The 15,688-nt window shown below is 34.5% G+C and overlaps 1 protein-coding gene across 1 annotated transcript; it reads right to left on the bottom strand.

Moving 5' to 3' along the window:
- Positions 1–880: 880 nt before the first annotated feature.
- Positions 881–3,434, bottom strand: LOC18449076 (serine/threonine-protein kinase-like protein At3g51990). The gene has a single exon (XM_006859125.4). The coding sequence runs from the start codon at positions 2,166–2,168 to the stop codon at positions 1,152–1,154; it is 1,017 nt and encodes a 338-aa protein (XP_006859187.1). The 5' UTR covers positions 2,169–3,434; the 3' UTR covers positions 881–1,151.
- Positions 3,435–15,688: the final 12,254 nt, after the last annotated feature.

The raw sequence follows: 15,688 nt of genomic DNA, 5'->3' as shown, positions 1-15,688 counted from the left end.
ATTTTCATTTTTTTTCATATTCATAATCTCTATGTTACATATTATATATACTTTAGGATCAAATTTTATTTAAAAAATTTACTTTTTTGCCTACCCCGCATTTCATCATCAAAATCGGGGCCTTTATTTTAATAGAAGATCAAATAAATGAGGACCATCAAAGTTCTTTTTTTTTTGTTTCACGTTTATTCCTTTTTGACCGTCACTTGCTTCTTGTTTTATTGGGTGTGCTGAACATAAACACACCGTCACATTTATTATTAGGGAGGTTCATATAAGATTGAGTTTTTGTTTTTTTTTTTTTTTTTTTGACAATATATAAGGTTGAGTTCTAAGTTGCACCCCTAAAATTTAAAAATTTGCTTAAAGATATCATTATGGTGTTTGAAATCTTATAATGATTTGAAAATCTATTTTAATCTCTAATTAAAAAATTTAAAATTTGAAAAAAAAATGTAGATTGAGTAGATTAATAAACACTTTTGGCTCAGATAACTTATAACAAGATGCAGTACTTATTAGATTTGAAATTCTTTTTTTTTTTCACTTCCATGCATCTCGAGATCAAGATTATCAATTTGACAGTTCTTCAATAGTGTAAGGTTGTAACTTCATATAAAACTTTTATTATTATTATTTTTTTATTATTTTATTTTATTATCTATCACCAAAAAATTATATATTCAATTTATTTTTATTTTTTGGTAATTCCGTGGAGAAGACAGGCCTCCCCTTTTTTTCGAATTACATTTTGATGGTGATGTTACCACCACTAACCAAGCTCGTTTACTTAAGAAAGGGTAAGTCAATGAGGATTTGGACCCCTTCGATTTCGGGACAAAAATTAGCTAACTTTCAGAATCAGTACACAATGAAGTCATTTTTCCCCGGGCGATTTGGTATTTCACCTTTTTTTTGTATTATTGTTATTGGTTCAAACTTCAAACCCATTTTTCCCTTCCATAATAACACATGAAACTAGAGAAAAAAATAAAATACAACTGAAATCACTCATTGAATTGGATGAAACACCTCAATTCCATGAGCTCAATCACGGGTTCAGTTCCTCCCCAAAAATAAATAAACGTGGTTTTACCCTTCTTTTCCTTTGTTTTGGATTCAACACCATTATTCAAACCAGAAATGGAAGATCAATCAGGAGCTTCCGCCCCTTGAATCAGATGCTCTCTTTCTGCTTCTACAGTATGGTGTTCTCTGCAAACGATCCTTCTCGTTCGATCTCCTGGGCTCTGCAAAAAGCAACCAGCAATGAGTCCCCAAACCGGAAACCTCGCACGATGCACAACCCCCTTGAGCTCCCGCACCACCTCTTTCATACACGGCCTCCTCTCCTCCGCTTTATCGACACACCTCACCGCCACCGCCATCAAAGCCCACACCGCTGCTGCGGGTGGGCCGAGCCGTCTATCCCACACCTCCGCCACTCGGCCCTCGTCAACGAGCAGTGTAGCCCACTCTGCCACCATCGGCGGCTCGTGATCGACATCCACGGCCTGTCTCCCACTTAATAGCTCTAGCAGGACGACCCCAAAACTGTACACATCAGTCTTTGTACTCAGCTTTGAAGGTGCTGTGTAGGATGGATCAAGGTACCCGATTGTGCCCGCAGGTGCGGCTGTCGACCCGGGACCGCGAACGGCTAAGCCAAAGTCTGCTAGCCTCGCTCTGTGACGGTCATCGAGAAGAATGTTTGCCGATTTAATGTCACGATGGATCACAGATATATCGTGCAAGGCTGCGATGGCCTTGGCGACTTGGAACGCAGTGTTCGTGCGTCGGTACCAACGCGGTGGCAAGATTGGGGCTGCAGAGCTATGCAGCATCTGGTGGAGGGTGCCATTCGGCATGAAGTCGGTGACTACCAGCAAGTGGTCATTATCCCGGGCACGGGCAAAACCGAGGAGGTTGACAAAGAAGGAGCTGCGGTTCAGGGAGGAGAGGACGACGATTTCGTTTTCGAGTTTGGTTTGATCTTGCAGGGTTTGGAGGCCATTGGAGATTTTCTTTATGGCAACGGTGGTTCCGTCGAGGAGGACACCTTTGTACACAGAACCATGGCTGCCTTTGCCGATCAGCCTGTTTATGGAGAAGCTCTCTGTTGCAATTTCGAGCTCTCTGTACGTGTATTCCACCACTTTCACCTTCATTTGGATGGTGGGTTTTGTTCTGTGTTTCCTCTTCAATAGATGAGTTTTTCTCCTCTCCGATTATGTCGGATGCTTCGACTCGATCCCTTCAGTTTTTATTGGTAGTTCTCTTTCTGTGTCTTTGGTTTTGGTGGCGGGTTTTATTCGCTTCTAATTTCCATGGCTTTGTTGGTGGTGGGTTTTATTCTGTTTGGTATAAAAAACTGCTGCCAAAAGCAAAAGGGGAGGCGGCAAGAATCAGCAAAGCGTGACTGATAAAGGGGGTGGCTTTCGGGACCTGAGTGCGCTGCTGTCATGTCTCTAACTAAAGAACCACACTTAGAGAGAGAAGATGGAGGTTTTATATATATAGAGAGCACCGATTTAAAAAAAGCCGTGCCCGTACGGAATCGCTCGATCCCATCTGATAATTGGTACTGCGTACCGGTTACATGAACATATAGAAAATCGTTTTGGTCTAAAAGAGAACCAATGGTTTGCTAAATTAAAACGCCATTTTTGCTAGAGCGAAAATGCCGTTTCACCGATTCAAACAGGTTTTTGGCTGGTTCATTGTTTTTGGACATATTTTTTCGTTACTGTTAGTAAAGCAACGATCCGGACCAGTTTTTACAATGCCCGATCCTAGTTTTAGAGAGAGAGATTGGTGTGTGAGAATTTGGAATGAATAGAAGAATTAATGGGGGGGCTTAGAAGCAAGTTGAAGAGCCAATTCTTTACTGGAAGAAATGAATTCGTTGAGGCTTTGCTCAGCAGTTGGTGATTGTTTGTTTGTATAAAAACAATATTAATTTGGTAAATAGAAATTATAGGAATAGGGGCCTGAAAAAGGACTTGGAGATGAGCACCTAAAAAGTGGGGTCCATTACAATTGAAAATGGTATGTTCATAAACAAGTTAGGGATTACTTTTGTAGATCGTGATTATAACATCTACCAGCTTCAATTCCCCAAGAACAGAGAGAGAGAGAGAGAGAGAGAGAGAGAGAGAGAGAGAGAGAGAGAGAGAGAGAGAGAGAGAGAGAGGTTTCATGTAAGATGACCACTTCAATTTCAAGGGTTTGAACGAGTATTTTGGTTGATTATATTGAGAAAGAGATACATTCCCAAAAGGCTCAAACATGACGGCTTCAATGTTTTGGATGACTTTTATGTATGCATTCGAACATATCTTTGAATGTTGCATTTGAAGATGACTTTTAAGCATGAAGTTGATGTATGACTTGGAGGTAGGAATGAAAGATTAAAGAAGAATAAAGATAAAAAAAAACACACTGTTTCGAGGTTGTAAATGAATTATGAGTTGGATGTCCCATTTCATGTGATAAAATGTCAAAAAAGTAGGTCGTTGATGTTGGAGTGCTTCTGAAAAGCACAAGATATTCATAACTTCCATTCAAACTCTACACAATGAAATTAATGAAATTAGGTACCTCTCTTTTATTTTTTGGTTAAGCGGTATTTAATGAAATTCCTATTCAAACCCTACCCGATGACATTGATGAAATTAGGTAACCTCTCCTTTATTTTTTGGTTAAGCCAAATTAGCTAAGCTGTCTTTTATTTTTATTTTCTTTTATTTTCCGGTTAAGCGGTAGGGTTCGAGTTGGGGATGTTACGCTACAAATGTTTATTTTCCCATTAAGCGGTAGGGTTCGAGTTGGGGATGTTACGTTGCAAAAGTCAACACCTCAACCACTCCACCCAAAGGCTGGAATAATTTTGTCAGTTTAGTTTAGTTTACTTTAGTTTTTTCTTTTTTTTTTTTTTCTTTTTTTTTTTTTTTAATTCGGTGGGGAAATGTCTCGACCTTTTTTCAGATAGTTTTGAAGTTAACTTTTTGAAGATGTCAATAGGGATCTGATAAGGTTCCCAAGGCAATAAACAAATCGAACAATAAATCTTAGCCGACGTAATTGTTTACTTGATTGTTAATCTTATCCAACCAGTGTAGGAAAGCATGAGCTCAACGACTCGAGTGTAGGAAAGCTTGAGCTTAACGACTCGGCCTAGGAACATAGCCGGGCCAAGTCCGAGCAACTTGACCCGAGTTTGATAGGTCCTGGCCAGACCAAAAAGAGATAAAAAAAATACAAATAATTACAAAAAAAATCCAATAATATTAAAAACATTTTTTAAGTAAAATTAAACAAAACACATCTAAATGAGGTTGAAGAAGTAGTAAAATATGGATTTTGGAAAAAATCAATTTGTGACCGGGACATTCTAGAAATAATAAAAAAAAAATGAGGGAATTATATAATGAAATAAATATTTATGACCAAAAGACTTCCCAACTTTGCCAAAATGATAGAAAGCATAAAAAAAACCTACTAAAATAAATTTTTTATTTTTTGAAATTTTTATTTTTTTGTGAATTTTCTTTAAGATCCTAACACCAAATTCATGATACTCAGCCTCACCAGTTTGGCTAGCCAGAATAGTTGAACACTATATCCAAGAAACTCATGTAAGACTAAGAAAAGTCCTCTCATTTTAAACTCGAGTGAAAACCGAGGGTTGGCAATGTGCCAAGAGGCTTGGTGGGGCTAGAGCAACAAAATGTGCCCAAGAGCCAGGCCTCCGATAGGGCCACAAAAAAGCCAGCCTGGCTCCTGTCCTTACTCTCAATAGTTCTTCTTTTATTTTATCTAGGGTTAAGCACGGACCGGCCTAGGCCTGGGCCAAGGCTACTTCCACCTAATCCTATCCGGCCCGGCTTTTATTAGGACTAGCCTTATAAGTACAGGGGCTGGGCTAAGATCAGGGCTGGTTACCAGCCCAGTAGAAAGTCAACTCTCTCCCTCTCGCTCTGTCACCTAAAACCGAAATGGAGACCTCTCTCTCTTTAGAGAAGCACTCATGGGCTTTTAGTTGGAATGTAGTTCAACAACTGCAAAACCAGTGCCGAGATGTATGAAGTAGATTGGTTTCATACTATAAATGGCAGAGCACGCCAAAGCCCACCGTTTAGCAGGACATTCGTTGGTGAAAATTTTAAGAATTCAACTCTTTTCTCACACTCTAACTAAATGAATGTTTTCAGTACAACTGGAGGGTAAAAAAAAATATTTTTTGGGTTTCAAAAAGAAAAAATTCCATATACATAATTCGAAAATAGTTGAGATTAACAAATCTAAAAATTTTGCATCTAAAATTTATCATTCAGATGATATTTAAGTGGAGCTGCACTAAGTCGGCTGACACACTAAACACTTTTTGTAGGCCAAAAATATTGCGTACACCATAGGTAAGCTACTGTGCACATACGCATCGTGTGTACCATCGTTTCGATAAAATGAATGGTCACGATAAAACTCCATTTATCCGAAGAAACCATGATGAAACACTGCATGGGCATCAAAAACTTCAAGTGGGTTTCTTCGATTCATCCATGTTCCTCTGTTATCGTGATCCCAATTGGGTGGATGGATTTCAGGACCTTTATTGGAATTGGGTCCCATCGTGCCTAATTTTCTTTAACACACGATATTTCATCCAAAATAATAAGGGGATTGTATAAAAAGAGACCATTTATCTTTGGGTGCCGTTTATTTGAGGTTGCAACTTTAAACAAGTCAATTAAGACGCACCTTAAAATTTTAGAAAAACATGTAATTTTGTTGTAAAATATTCTTAGTATTATCTTATAATCTATTTCCATACCTAATTAGAAAATTTAAAATTTCAAAAATGGTTAAAATCAAGTAGATCTATAAATATATGAAAATCTTGAAAATGGACGATCTAAATAATGTGTTGCAAGATGCATTATTTCTGGGACTCAAATTTTTTTTTTTTTCGTATTCATGCATCTCAATGTTGAGATGATCGATTAGAGGGTTTTTTCAACATTAAAACAACATTTCCGATGGATTTTTGAGGTGCATCTGTGATCTACATTTTAAGGTTGCAACCTTATATAAACTTTTCCCTTTATCTTTTGTACAAAGGAGGAGACGATTACTCCTGATCTCATTAGAAGTCAAATTAGATGTCTTAGGGTGCGTCAAGAAGTGCAATTTTTTTATTTGGAACTTTGTGTTTAATCATTGACACTCTTACAACGACCCATTTTGAAATCTAAGGGACAAGAATGATTGTGACCTCCTTTTACGAAAAGTAAAGGGTGCATTTTGTATACGGATGCATCCGTAGGTGTACAGGTAAGGTGCACTTTCAAATTTTATCACGGTATATAATTTTGATGTAAAATGTTCTTAGGATTATGTCAAAATCTATTTTTATATCTAATTATAAAATTTTAAATTTAAAAAATGGTTAAAATAAATCTATAAACATATGAAATTCTTGAAAATGGACGGTGTAGATAATATGTTGTAAAATGCACTATTTCTGAGACTTAAAATCCTTTTATTTTTCATAGTCTTACATCTCGATGTCGAGATAATCAATCAAAGAGTTTTTCAACATTAAAACTACCTTTTCTAATGAATTTTTTAGGGGCATCCGTAGTTCTACATTATAAGGTAGCATCCTTATATAAATTTTTTTCAAAGATGGATGGTCTCTTTATAGACAATCCCAATAATAGATCAGGCAAAGCATTTTTAATGTGGTGATGGGACGATATTGTAGACCTTTTTAATTCTAAATCAACTTGCTATCCCCGATCAAATTGCTTTTAATAAAAATCACAGCATTTGCAAGTTAAGTCTTAAGTATTCATGAACTCATTCACAATATGACAAAAAATCAAACAGAGCATATTTTGCCTACAAATTGACTTTCCTATGGCTTTACAAGAATTTAATTGAGAATTCCTCACAAATGAACTCAAAAGACATCACGGGTTGAAATTCGTTAGTTAGGATAAAGATCTGTATATCTCTAGGGCCAAATACCATGCAATCTGTAACGGGACTCTTTTTTGGCTGTTTTATTAGAAAAATAAAGACGACAAGGGACACCCTCCACCCATGTTTTCCCCTCTATATAGAATGCTTTAGGAAGCTCATAGAGTGGAAGATGGCCGAAGGGAATTCAAGCTACACATTCTTATGTACCTCATGCTGATGACCTCCTCATTTTCGGGAAAACAGACATACAATCATGCAAATCCCTAAACCATCACATATACTAGTTCTAATCCCTTATTAATCAACAAAAAAACTTTGAAAAACAAACATACAATTCTTCAACTCTACCCCTTCTAAAAAATTCCAAAATAAGTACTCCTAAAATGTGACATTTTGGAACTATCCTCTATATAGCTAGGTTAAATTACCTTCAACCAAAATAAAAATGCCAAGAAATTCCAAAACGAGCGCGCTTTTTCTATAAGAGAAGACAAGAGAGAGAGAGAAAGAGAGTTATCTTTCTCTGAGAGAGAAGAAGAGAGAGAGAGGGTTATCCTTCTTCTGAGAGAAGAATATGAAAGAGAGTCGGTAATCCTCTTATTAAGTCTTTTCGTTGTTGACAGAGACAAGAGGGAGAAGGGAAGAAAAATGAGAAAAAAAGATAACTTTTTCTTTTAGAAGAGAAAGTCTCTCTAGAAAGAAAAACGTTTCTGAGATCAGAGAGGGAAATCCTAGAGAGAGAAGTCTATAGATGAAATCGATGATTCCAAAAAAGTTTGTTTCTTGGAAGACTATTGTAACCTTTGTGATAATAGTGAATTTGTCTCTTTCTCCCGTAGACATAGCCTGAAAAGGTGAACCCTGGTGCCAGTAACATTTATTTTCTTTATTTGCTTTATTTCATGTTTACCCACTCATACACACATATCGACTTTGGCATAATTTTGTTTATCATATTTCCTGGTTCTGCTGCGTGCATCCGCATTTGTGTGTGAGGGCTCTAATTGGGTGTGCCCAACAAGAAGTAGAGCTAGGTAGATGAAGTAGATATGTGCAATGAAGTTTTATGTGAATGCATGTGGACACCACCCATAAAATTTTGGCTAAGGGCATTCTTAAAAACCTCAATAAACCTGAATTCTGATCTCAAATGACCACATAAACTTTAGTAGACCATAGGCAACCTAGATCCACTAGAATTGTTCCAAGTCCGCAAACCTATTCCAACCGTAGTAGAACTCGAGTGCTTTCCAATGGTCTAAGAATCGCTTGAATCGGACCTATGGATTACAAGTTATACGCTTTGGGAGTTTTGGAGACAAATTATTAAAATGCCCCTGTAAATAAGCACTGCATGACCCACTCGAGGTGTAACATGCCGCAAGGCCCAAGCCCGTCCAATGATACAGTAAAAAATGTGTTTTTAATTGGATTATCCGAAAAAGTTCAAAAAACAAAAAGGAAAAAAATCGAGTTATAAATGCCCCCTCTAAAATCCCTAAAAATATATTAAAAAAAAACAATAAACAATCCTTATAAAATAGAGAAAATCTTGAAATTAGAAAAATACCTCAAAAATACTTTAAAATAGGAAAAATCATTAGAAATTTCTAGAGAATTAGAAAAAATCCTAAAAAATCTCAAAAATCACCAAAACCCCTCAAAATTTGGACCTTGAAGCATTAAAAAACTAAAAAAATACTCCTTTAAGCCCAAAAAAAATTAAGTAAATCATACCTAAAGGTCCTGAATTTTCTCTCTTCTTTAAGAACTCTAGATTTAGTGAAAGACCTATAAATTTACCGATTCGAGTAATGCATAAAGCATCCAATATTGTGTGATGTGATTTTCTCTTTAATATTGTGTGATGTGACTTTCTATTCCCCATGTAGGCAGTGGAACCTCTTGCTGAAACTCCATTTTTGTTTCTCTTTACACTCAAATCAAATTTTTTCCTGTACTTGCGCACTCCATCTCTCCCTCCCTCTAGCAAAGGGAAAAAAAAATTCTAGAAAAATGTAATTTTTTTGTAATATATTTCTTGTCAAAAATAAAGAATCTAGATGCAACCCGAAAGATACATTTCTACTATTTAAGTCATCCGGAAGAAACATTTTATTGCAAAATTCATTTTATTAGTTTTACCTATAATTATTTTCAAACTTAGTTATTAGGGTAAAATTTATCCTACTTTATCAAATCATTGAAATGTAAATTCCTTTAAGTTGTTCTAGTAGTGGTATTGAAGGCCGATGCCATTATTCATGATGGAGCATAGATTGAAAGCCCTAACTTGCCATTAGAGAGAGAGAGTAGTTTTTGGGTGAGAGGGAGAGACAGAGAGCAGTAGAAATGAGAGAATGATGAGATAGAGAGAAAGAGAGAGATAGAGGGAGGGGAAAGAGATGGAGCCATTTTATTTGTCATTTAATAGCTGAAGATGATTATGAATTCTTATTGTATACGATACTTAATATACCCAAACGAATAAAGCTTGAAGTATTTTATATCCAACAGTTTTTATGGAAAAAGTTAATTTAGGACTTGTTCAATAACCGGAAGGTTGTCAAGTGAAAATTTGAAGTTCTTCTTTACTGGGAAGAACTTGTTGGAATGTTAAAGAAGTTTGATGTACTTATGTTTGACAATATGTTGAAATATAAAGTCATGTTTATTTAAATATTATGTATTAAATATTATTATGATATTAAACAGCATAATTTTTAATATATATTGTATTGTAAATATCTATTATATGCATAAAATATATTATACAACAAAATGTATATATTTTATACTATGTAATATATTATATAATAGTATAAAACAAATACATAGTAATAGTTTAAATATAAATATATGATATTTATAATATACTATAATAAAATATCTTATATTCTATAAATATTATATATATATATATATATATATGGTAATAATTTAAATATAAATATAGGAAAAATTTTATATAGAGCCAAAGCTCTAAACAATCAAATTGGAGCCTACCACAAAAATTTCAATAGAAGAGGTGTCTTGATGCTCAAATATCCTCAAATTGATCATCTCAACATCAAGATGTATGGATATGAGAAAAAAATGGATTTTCAGTTTTGGAAATAGTATATTTTGTAATGTATTTTTAGACCGTCAATTTTCACGATTTTCAAGTTTTCATAGATCGGTCGATCTACACTATTTTTGAAGCTTTAAACTTTATAAATAAATATGAAAATATATTTTAAGGCTATCACAAAGATTTCCCGTATTGATACTACATTTCTCGACATTATTTGAAGATAGGCTCTAATTTTATATAATATACAATAAAATATATTATATTACATAAAGGGTGCAGTTTATATAGAGCCTAGGCTCCAAACAATAAAATTAGAGCCTACCTTCAAATAGTATCGAGAAATATGGTCTCAATATTGAAAATATTTGTGATAGCCTTAAAATATATTTTTATCTTTATTTATAAAGTTTAAAGCTTCAAAAATACTATAGATTGACAGATCTATGAAAACTTGAAAATTTTGAAAATTGATGGTCCAAAAAATCTTTATAAAATACACTATTTCCATGACTTGAAATCTATTTTTTTCTCATGTCCATACATCTTGATGTCGAGATGATCAATTTGAGGATATTTTGGCATCAAAACAACAGCTTCTAATGAAAAATTTTATGTAGGCTCAAATTTGATTGTTTAGGGCCTCGGCTCTATATAAACTTTTCCCTTACATAAATGTATAATATATATAAATATATATTACATATAATATCTATAACATAATATAAGATATAACAGAGTGTATTTTATATTTATTTATTTTATAATATATAATATATAATAAAATATATTATATACATAAATATATGCTATATAATACAAATACATATTAAAATTTTAAATATGTATATATATATATAAATATATAACATAATATAATATATTATATATTTTATTTTATATTTATTATATTAATATAAAATTTTATTATATATAATAATATAAATATTTTTTTATTATATATAATATAATATAATAAATTATTATATCAATATTTATTTATATTATATAAAATATATAAAATAATATAATATAATATAAATAATATAATATAGTATACTACAAATATAAATTAACAATATAAATATAAATATAAATATAAGGATGGAGGCAAAATAGGGTTTGAAGATCCAAGTTCCTATTTTAAGTTCCATCATTTTAGATGGAAAGGGAATAAGGAACTTCTAGGTGAAACTTCTTTACTGTATAAGTTCAATGCATCAAACACGGAACTCGTACAGTAATGGGGAAGTTCCTTCTTCCTCCCCTAACTTCCTGTTATCAACAATGGCCATAAGGTATCAACATCATAATGTAATAAGTAAAGAGCACATCAAATATCCACTCGTAAATGGTGTTCTGATGTCAAAGAACCTACAATTGATCATCTTAACCTCGAGATATATGGATGAAAGAAGATAAAGATTTCTAGTCCTATAACTAGTGCATCATGCAACACATTATGTAGGCCATCTATTTTTAAAACTTTTAAATGCATAGATTTTCTCGATCTTCACCACTTTTATAGCTTTAAATTTCACAATTAGGAGGGAAAATATAGTTTTAGGCTAACGTAAGGTTTCCTGATACCAAAACTGCATCTTTTAGCAAGATTTATAGCAAGATTTAGAGGTGCATAATTATTTAAGGTCAATACTTTATACGACCGTTACCCTTCTTCTCTTTCGAAATTATGCATCTAGTGATAATGAGATTGTCTACAAAATTTTTGGACAAACAAATCCCTTAAGGTTATTTTCATAGTTCATCTATCTTTCTTTCTTTCTTTCTTTCTTTCTCAGGACTACATGTAATACGTGAACTAATATGTCTTCCCATGTCTTGAGTTTAGATTGCCCTCATAAAACACGCATGTGATTCTTACCCTGTGTCATTGTCTAGGTAACAAGGATCTATACAATTGTTCTATAAAAGCCAAAAGTTTATATTTTTGAGAATGCAGATCTCCCTTGAGTTTTATATGCCCCCTTGATGCCCCTAGGGAATGCACCATAATCTTCCCTTGTAGTAGCAAACTTAAAAAGCACTCGGAAGAGGTGTATTGTTCGTACATGCGTGTGGCTATGGGGTCTTTAAACGTGTCATTTTTCTCTCTCTTATAATTTAATGCTTATCACTAAAATATGAAGATTTCTTAGATAAAGAAAATGCCGTTATCTAATGGGCAGAAAATAACCACCCACCTCCTAGGATTACAGGGCCACATTTCTCAGAAATATTCAAGAACTCAGCCGAACATTGAAGAACGGTCTCCTTCCATCTTTCTTTAAGAAGGGTTTCAAGGTCATGGAGAGCAAGACCACATAATTAATTTTGAGTTCTTATTGTTCTGGGAAAGGGCATGATCTCTGAGATCCCAAGTCTCATGATGCTGCCAGTAATCCTGAGAAGGGGTTCCATCTCTTCCCTAATAATCCAACATGTACATGTCCTCTCGAAAAACCGATGCCACAAGTAATTTCTCATTAAGACAAAAAACATCTATATATCTCCCTATATTCTCTCTCCGAGACAAATGAAAAATGTGTTCCCTGTTCATCAACTTACGCATGTGAAACTTGGCACAAACCCTACATGTGTCAATAGCCATTTGATGCCAACAAAACTAAATCAAGGGTCATGAGTTACTTCAAATACATTGCTTCTCACCCTCCAACTACCTCCCATTCAAGCTTCATTCATGCTATCATGGATTGCTTTTTTGAAACTCGTTAGTGTGTTTCTCAAAAGAAATGTTTTTAATTTTTTTGCACTTCTCTCATACCCTTTTTCCTTTTGTACTAGGTACTTTTTGCTTAGATGATTCATAATGAAGATATTCTTTTTGCCCTTTTGGTAGGTCATTGCTTTGATTCGAACTTCGGACATGGTGCTGCATTTTGTCAACACCATAACTATCAACGCAGGTACTTGGATTGCAGGTTTTGTTTGTCACGACTTTCGTTGTTGGTTTGATGCATAACCCATACGCATTTCATTTAGTATCCAAGATATGGTTTCACTGGAAATTGTAGGGCTCAAAATGCATAAATAATCCCATGCCAAGAGTCTAAACATGTTTTCTCAAGGAAAATTGTTTAGTCAATGGGCCCGCTGACTTACAAACATCTATCCTAAAGATGGACATTATTTAAAGTGTATATGGACGGTGCATAAAAAAAGTACTAAAAAATTATAGTTTTAATTTTTTATATTTATTTTTTTTATATTTATGTTGGCCTACATGAATCTACAAAAAACATAAAAAAAATAATCTAAAATGAATTTTAGTAGGGGTCCGCATGTGTACATATGAGTCAGCCGACTAATAAAAACACCATCATTTTCTCAAATTTTGGTAAACAAGTGTTGTAAACGGATATTTTAAAATAGGACAACCCTGAATCGCCACTGCTCCAATTTCAATTTACCCAATCCACCTCGAGCAGATCCAGAGCAAGGTACTTGTACCGATACAACTAAAAAATAAAAAAGATATTCAAATTAGGCCTTGAGGGCCACTCGAGGGTTCCTCAAATTGGAATCAACCATCTACGTATCCTGATCGAAATTGGGCTATTCCGAATCGAAATGGTAGTTTTAAATCACGGATTGTAGCTTATATCTCTTGGCTTGGAATCCCACAGCTGACCTATCCAAAATAAATAAATAAATAAATAAATAAAACAATATAGTTAAAGAAAGAAATTTGGTTTGATCAATCTCAAAAAACCAATAGACTAAACCCTAGCCCAAAAAATCTTAGAACCCTTAGAAATTAACAAGTCAACATTGTGGATTGCAATTTTCCCCTTGAATAGACTCAAAACAGAAAAGCCAATCTGGTAGGTTAGCCATTTAACTATAATTTCGGGAAAATACAAACCCCCCTAAGTATACTATCTATGCAATTTAACCCCCAGCTAACTTTTTTTCTCACTTTTTTTCCCACAACCATCTTTCCTCGCAAAACCCCCCAATCTAAAACAAAAGAAAAAAAAAACTAAACTACCCCCCTCTCTCGCCTCGTAGCTTTTACCCATGACTCTCTCCGCATGCGCTCCGGTAGTCCATTTAAACTCTCTGACAATGAAGACATGCGCTCCGACAATGCAAGGACTCGCTCTGGCAATACACCTTCTGGAGTCATAGCGCTCCGGCGGTGGAATAGGTCGCTCCGGCAATGAGGGCACACGTTCTGGCAGTACAAAGACACACTCCGACAATACACGTTCTGGTGCCACAGTGCTACGACGGTTGAATAGGTTGCTCCGGCAATAAAGACAAACGCTCCAACAGTACAAATACGCACTCTGGCAGTACACCTTTGGGAGCCACATCGCTCCAGTGGTTGAATTTATGCTCCGACAATACGCTACTTGGGATCGTCAATTGACTCTTTTTTTTTGTAAGGAAGGGCATTTTCGTCTAAAAAAATAACAACTTTTTAACTTGGGATGTTTTGTGAGGAAACGTGATTATGGGGGAAAAAATGAGAGGAAAAGGTTAGCTGGGGGTAAGCTGTATAGATAGTATATTTTGGGGGGTTTTTGTAATTTTCCTTAATCTTCTGGGTAAAGAATAGTTCATCGATTATTCTTGAGTAATATGCGGTGCTTGATTGGCAAAGGGGATACTACCAGATTTTGGTAGCAGAAATGGTGTGGGGAGTGAGTCTCCTTTAACGTATCAATTTCAAAATTTATTTGGTAAAGTTAATTCAAAAAGCAAAATTTGTGAGTGAAATGGTGGAGGGTAAAAGTTATGAAGCTAATTGGGATATTAGTTGTTCTTATAGAAGAGTTATTCAGAATATTAGTGAGGAGTATATTCAATGCTTGGACTTGCTTCATCAATAGTTTTACTGTCCAAATCATAAAAAGATAAAATTTTATGGGAACAAGTGGGAATGGCTTATTCACTGTTAGTTCTGCTTATAAACTATTATTCAATAATCGTATTAGATGGCCAGATATGGAGGCTTGTAAAGTTTGAAAATAGCCTATACCTTTAAAAGTTAAGGCTTTCTTATGGTTACCTAAACTTGCAAGGCTTTTAACTGTTGATGTGCTTAGAAAGAGAGGTATGATTATGCTTTGTAAAGAGCATGAAGAAAATATTGATCATCTCTTTATGAATTGTAGCTTTACAAGATCTATTTGGCAATGGTGTGTGGGAATGATTGGAGTTAATAAGGATATCCCTATGCAAATGGAAGAATTGTTTGGAGATTGGCTGAGATTGGGTTTGGGAATAAAAGGATGAATTATATGTAAAGTGGTAAAATATGTTGTTTTTTTGGGAAATATAAAAAGAACGAAATAGAAGATGTTTTGAAGGAATTAGGAGGCCAGTAGAAGAGATGAAAGGAAAAATTAGATTCACAGTACGTGAATGGTTAGCCATTAACAAAAATTAGCGAGGTGTATCAAAATTAGATTTGATGTATAACCTAATACATTAGTTCTCGAAAGACTTCCAAAGGAAAAGCGAATTGGTATATGGAAGTGTCCAGCAGAGGGATGGATAAAGGTAAATTTTGATGAGAGTACTTTAAGAAATCCTGAAAATGCAGGAATGGCAGGCATTATCCGAGACAGTGAACGAAGAGTTCTTTTGAATTTTTTG

This window comes from Amborella trichopoda, chromosome 11, assembly GCF_054954075.1.
Source record: "Amborella trichopoda isolate Santa Cruz 75 chromosome 11, AtrichopodaSantaCruz75HAP2 v2.0, whole genome shotgun sequence".
Classification (NCBI taxonomy): Eukaryota; Viridiplantae; Streptophyta; class Magnoliopsida; order Amborellales; family Amborellaceae; genus Amborella; species Amborella trichopoda.
The sequence above is the reverse complement of the archived record's forward strand: the minus strand, read 5'-3'. Positions and strand labels throughout refer to the sequence as shown.

What these genes read in the sequence shown, in the direction of transcription:
- LOC18449076 (XM_006859125.4), bottom strand. Translation starts at nt 2,168, where the DNA reads ATGAAGGTGAAAGTGGTGGAATACACGTACAGAGAGCTCGAAATTGCA.